At 41.0% G+C, this 6,417-nt stretch overlaps 1 protein-coding gene across 1 annotated transcript in view; it reads left to right on the top strand.

Moving 5' to 3' along the window:
- The window catches only part of CDK13 (cyclin dependent kinase 13), a 120,803-nt gene extending 114,955 nt beyond the window's left edge, over window positions 1-5,848 (top strand). The window contains exon 15 of the mRNA XM_043978662.1: window positions 2,797-5,848. Coding sequence (XP_043834597.1) covers window positions 2,797-3,635 — 839 coding nt within the window. The 3' untranslated portion in view covers window positions 3,636-5,848. The remainder of the gene's footprint in view (window positions 1-2,796) is intronic.
- Window positions 5,849-6,417: the final 569 nt, after the last annotated feature.

The following is a 6,417-nucleotide window of genomic DNA, read 5'->3' on the forward strand; positions in this document are numbered from 1 at the left end:
TGTGCCACTTAGCTGCCCAGTGGAGAGGAGACCAAGGTTCAGATCCTACTTTTGACACTTCCCAGTTGTGTGACTCAGAGAAAATCACTTAATTTCTCTGCACTTAGGGCCTTATCTACTAAATTATAAATGTGCTGTGAGCTGGAAGTTCCCCACATCTACAAAGAAAGATCCCTGGCACATTAAAATAATGGCCAACATTCTAGGAAAAAATGTCCATCCGAGAATCTGGTAGCAGAATGAAGAGAAAGTGAATGAGAAAAGAAGACATCGAGAGATATTACTGGCTATCCTTGGGTACAACAGGCCTCAAAGCCTCATTTTTGTCTGATAATGTAATCTTCTAACTCCTTGCTTTTTTTTTTTCCCTACCTCTGATGAGGTAGAATTTCTGGGAACAGATTATGTTCTTAGAATATACTTAATTGTGATATTACTCTTGTAGTGACTGTCCCCACAGGCTACTTCTACTGTATAAACTGACATTTTCATCCTTGTACCACCTGAATACAGGGATAATAGAAGTGAGATCCACAGATTTGGGTAGTGTGTAGATTGATGTGTCTTCATTGATGCCATGAGACGCTTGATATGGGTAGGCCTTAGCATGTCTTTGCACTGAATGACCTCAAAGATTGCAAAGCCATTCTTGAATTGGCCTTCCTTTGGTCAGCCCAAAGGTCCTTGACTTTTTTTATGTCATGGACCCATGGGCAAAAGTCTATGGTAAAGCCTGTGTATCTGTTCTTTCCTGGAAGGATATTTTTTAAAGGCATAAAATGCGTAGGATAACAAAGGAAACCAATTCTGTTGATATAAAAATGTACTTCTCTCCCCACCTCATAAAGTTCATGGACCTTGCTTTAGTGTCTGCAGTAAGTCCTTAGCAGGTATTTATCCATACAGTATAGACTGGATCCAGTTTTTGCTGTTTCTTGTCTGCTTCTGTGGTTTAATCTCTTCTGACACTTTGCCCTGTTGCCATGGTTGCTTCTGATCTTTGCTGGTGGCCTTTGTCTCCCACTTTTGAGTTGCTATTTTCCCTTATTTCCTCATTTCTTCTTGTTCATCTTTTATGCCAGTATTCCTTTAAAGCTCTCACTAGTCAGAGCTCTTTTTTCCTTTTTGATCATGCAGGGCCATTTACCTCTAGTTTTGGGTAGTTGGTTCTTCCTGGCTCTTTTCATTATTGGTTGATGCTCAGTGGCTTCCCTAACCTCACCCTTAGATGGTTGAGGTTGCCAGAAGTTAGAATTCCAGGTAAGTGAGGGGGGTAGGGATGGAGGTATAAAGACATTAGAGGCAGGAAATGGTTAGAACGTTTTACAGAGGTTATAGTGTTTATAGAAGTCATTCTACATTCATTTTCGGGCATAAAGATAGAGATTGTTTATCACGTTGACCCAAATGGTGCCTGAATAGTTCCAGGCCATTTATACCACATATACCAATACCAGTACCACTGTTATTTTAATATGTGTCTTCTGATCGCCATCCGTCACCCCTTGTTCACTTAACTCTTAAAAGTAAAAGAGCCTCAGATGTTTTAAAACGAAAATAACTAGTTTAACATGTAAATCAGTTGTAATTTTCTTCTTTCCTTCCCAGATCTATAATCATTTGGTGTCCTCCCTTTCCCCAAGTACTTTGAAGCTGTGCTTATAAGTTGTTTAGAGCAGTTGAATCCTTAGGGCAAGCAGTAATTAATTTTCCCCCTAATCCTCATGCTCAGGTAAACTAAAACTCTATCATAATATAATAATAATAATAATAATAATAATAACAACAACGAGTAGCACTTATATAGTACTTTAAAATTTGCCAAGCATTTTACAAATATCTCATTTAATCTTTACAAGAACCCGGAGAGGTGGGTGCTGTGGTGGGTGAAGGATGAAATGACTGAGGAAACAAAGGTTGGAGCATCTGAGCATATTAATTTATTAAGCACTGAATGCCAGTTACCTAACAAATCGGGACCAGGCTTCTTCCTCAGCTTAAGACTGGACACCAAATACAGGGGAAAGCAGATTTTTATATATTAAAAACAATTAACCAAGGAAGGCCAGTTAATTAAAAGGAAACAATTAACTGGATCTATTATTAAATAATCTGATTTCTAATTGGAGGAGGAAAGATTAAGGACTTTCCAAGTTGGGAGGGGGAGAGTGAACAGGTTAAATTCCCCGAAATCAGAAAAAGAGGTATCGTTCTCCCCCCCCCCCTTTCTATAGTCACTCAAAGGAACATGGAAACAATAACTGAATGATTAGTATGGGGCCAGTTTTCAGATAAGACACTTGGGTTACTTGAGATATGTAATTGTGAGAAAACTCAAACTCCTTGTCTCAATCTTCACGTGTGTCTGGGTTTTGGTCAGCATTAAGCTTTTATTTAAGAATCTCTAAGCAGCAGGTAGAGGTGGTCCAGCTTCCCATTCACACAGGCCTAGTTTTCTCACAATTCCCCATAATTGAGTAATTTTCTCACAATATAGAAGTTGGATTAGACCCATAATTAAATAGAAAGGGAACTAAGCTAGCTCCAGTCACAAGATGGAATCAAGTGTGGTTCACTCAATTCTTACAGTGCTATAAGTATCCTCATTTTATAGATCAAGAAACTTGAGGCAGTCAGAAGTGGAGGGATCTGTGTCTGATGCTGATTTGAACTCAGGTCTTTGTGACTCTAGGCCCAGTGCTCTATCCACTGTGGTGCCTCTAATAAAATGACTGTTCCGAGTTGCTTTTAGTTGGTTGTGAGACCTTGTGACTTTTCTCCCCCTAATTCACCCAGGGCAAGATGAACATGTCAAACACACAGAGATGAGGATGTTGGAGCTGAGCCCAGAACCAGAGCGCCCACGAATCCTGCCTCCAGACCAGCGCCCCCCAGAACCCCCTGAGCCACCACCCCCTTCTGAAGAAGACCTGGATTATCGGACAGAAAACCAGCATGTGCCCACGCCTAGTTCCTCATTGACTGACCCTCATGCTGGAGTGAAGGCTGCTCTCTTGCAGCTCCTTGCTCAACATCAGACCCAGGATGACCCCAAAATGGAAACAAGTCTGGATTATCAAGCTGGGGACACCTATGTTCCAAGTTCAGACTACAAGGATAATTTTGCATCCTCCTCTTTCTCTTATGTTAATGACGGTTTAGGAAGTGGATCTGTTCCAGCCCTAGAAAGACGAAGCTTCATTGGAAACTCGGACAGACAGTCTCTGGAGACCTACAGCACGGCTTCATCTCATTCTGGGGGCCCGCCTCAGCCGCCTGCCTTTTCAGAATCCTTCTCCAGCTCAGTCGCTGGGTATGGAGACATTTACCTCAACACTGGTTCCATGTTGTTTAGTGGAGATAAGGACCATAGGTTCGAGTACAGTCACGGCCCGATCGCCGTTCTGGCCAATAGCAGTGACCCTGGCACGGGCCCGGAGAGCACTCCCTCTTTGCCAGCTAAGATGCACAGCTACAACTATGGGGGCAGTCTGCAGGAAAGCCCCGTGGGCCCTGGCCTTCTGCACGGACACACTTGGCCTTCCCCTGCCCAGGGCCCTGGCTATTCCCAAGGATACAGGGGACACATCAGCACATCGACAAGCAGGGGGCGAGGCAGAGGGTTGCCCTACTGAGTATCTGTTTTTCCTCAGGCACATCGTTTTTATCTGGAAAGACTTTTCCTAGCTGCAGTTTCAGGCAGCAGTCCAACAGACTTGAATAATGTTAATTCAACAACAGCTTTATTTTTTATGTGGAAAAGGGTCTTGCATACAATAGCTAAAAAAAAAAAAACACCTCACACACAAAAAACCCCACCTTGGCTTAAATTCATGCTGTTCTGAAAACTAGATCTCCTGACTGTACATCTTCAGATTCTAGTTAGCAATTTTATTTTGTACTTTTCGCAGGTATTAGTGTATGCTAAACTTGGGGACACGAGCATTTTATGACCCTATTGCAGATCTTCTGAACTATGCACATTTGTGCTTTTTTTTGTAAGTTTGGACCAACTTTTATGTAAAAAAAAAAAAAAAAAAGTTTGCCAAGAATCAGAAAGGGCACTGATTTATCGGGTATTTTTCTTTTTACAAAGCTACCTTCAGCCCAAGGTCACTGTCAGTCTTTGCACCTGCTTTCAGTGTGATTGTGAAAGGTGTACTTTGTGCTCATTTCAGAAAATAAAACACAACCTTTCTCTTGATGCAACAGTTTTATAAAAAAAAAAATGGTCAATGTTATTTTTCTTTTGAATTTCCAAATTACTGCATAGCCTAGCAAAATACTAAAATGAAACAATGGGTTTTATATACAAAATATGTTGGGGTGGGGAGGGAAAGTAAGTGCCTTAACAGGTAAGCTTAAAGTTTGAAAAAAATAGCCTTTACAACCCATTTTTTAAAAAGGAGATTGGTGCCCTCAATGGAATAGAGCCCACTCTCAATTCACCTAAAGCCCCCTCCCATGCCCATCAACCCTCATTCTCCCCCTTGCCCACCCACCTGTCTGCCTTTGGGTTGGGTCACTAGTCATTACCACCTCCATTAAGAAAGGGTGAGACTGAGAACAGAGGAGGAAGTTCTTCCTCGTCAGTTCTGCTCAGAGTTTTGGGAGGGATCTGGCCGAAAGCATCAAGGAGAAGGAGGATTTTTATTTTATTGAGAAGTTCAGTTATCCATGGGATCCCATTCCCATGGATAACTGAGAGTTGACAGTAAAAGCCAGGGTCAATAACAGAATGGAAACAGTTCTAGTAGAGTGGGTAAGGGACAGACAGAAACAGCATTGTGAATTTGCCTAATTGCCATTTATTCATTTTCTATCAGCCTGCTCCACCTATTTCAGGGGTTTAATGAGAGCCATTCATTGCCCAGAATGATTGCAGAGGTGGCAAAAGCGGGAAATGTTCTGAAAGCAGATCCCCTTTACTCCCCCCCTTCTTTTAGATAAATTTTACATGACTTGTCCTGAGTTCTTCTGCCAAGTGTTTATGGAGTTTTAGTTCATTTTAACATCGTTTTTCTTTTGTAAAATAGAAGAGAATGATGGAATAATCCTTATTTAAGCTGCAAGTGGTACCAGTTTTAACTCTCTTTGCTCACGAAGAATCATTTAAAAGGGTAGCCAAAGGTAAATATCTAAGTGTTTCCATTATAATGAAATAGAATATGTCATCCCTGGGAATTAGAATTGTGCCATTCAGATACTCTGATGATAATTCAGTGCTTGATTTGGAGTTTTAAATTGGAAAGATTACTGAATCCAAACTGCTCCAGGTTAATTTCTATTTTCAGATATGCTCCCTCCACCCTTACAACCTTAGGCCCTCTCCTTTAGGGAAAAAACTTGAACCCCATTTCATGGATTTCAGAACAACATGTGGAAAGAATCTGATAAGTGAATATAACCGTTAAAACTTAAGGCACATTCATAATTTAAGTGGTAAAATTTTCCATTTCACTGCTATGAAATGAGTTGGTTATCAGTTGGCTTTTAATTTTTGGTGGAGTTTTTTTGGGGGGAAGGGAGGGATGGGGCAGAAGGAAAAAACCCCAAAGTTTTATTTGAACTTTGAGTTACTAACAACTTTATAATTCATTACTACATCGCAGGGAGTGAAGAAAAAAATTTGTGAAATTAGCAAAATAGGTACAGTATTCAAGTATCTGAAGCTGAGTACGGTGAGTCTGGTAGCTTTAGACTTGGCTATAAATGACAGTGTCTAAGTTATTCTTCATAGTCACACTAGAGAATACTGCTGCCCATAAGCAGCTAACCTGGAAATGAAGATATTTATGTGACATGAATAGCCTGTGTTTAAAAAAAATTAAATATTTTATATAAAATTGAACTGTGTTTGGATAGTTCTTCCTGATCAAACATATGTCAGTATATCTATTCATGTTGTGGGGATGGTGGGGGAGAAAGGAAAACAGCTGTAGTGCACTGGCTTTGGCACTTGAATCAAGTGTCTGCTGCAGACGGGGTGCTTTAAGACACCTCATGTGAGACTTAAACTAGCTCCGTGAGATTATACATACACACACACACACACACACACACACACACACACACACACACACACGTATATAGTGGGGCAAGCACCACTGGCCCCCTTCCACTCATGAGAAGATTGAGTTTTAATGATTTGGCCTCTGTGGACAATGTTGCTTTCTGGGAAAGTAGCCACCAAATAGAGAGCTGAAGGCAAAATAGGCAGCCTTATCCTAGAGAGGCAAGCATGGGGGGCTAACTACAGATGGCAGTATTGGGAAAGCTTAGCACAACTTGTGGGTGGCGAGTCATTTGATTTGGTAATATAGTTGAGAAAAGACCCATGAGTTTATTTTTTTTTTTTAAGTGAGGCAATGGGGGTTAAGTGACTTGCCCAGGGTCACACAGCTAGTAAGTGTTAAG

Source organism: Dromiciops gliroides, chromosome 1 (assembly GCF_019393635.1).
Source record: "Dromiciops gliroides isolate mDroGli1 chromosome 1, mDroGli1.pri, whole genome shotgun sequence".
In the NCBI taxonomy this organism is placed as follows: Eukaryota; Metazoa; Chordata; class Mammalia; order Microbiotheria; family Microbiotheriidae; genus Dromiciops; species Dromiciops gliroides.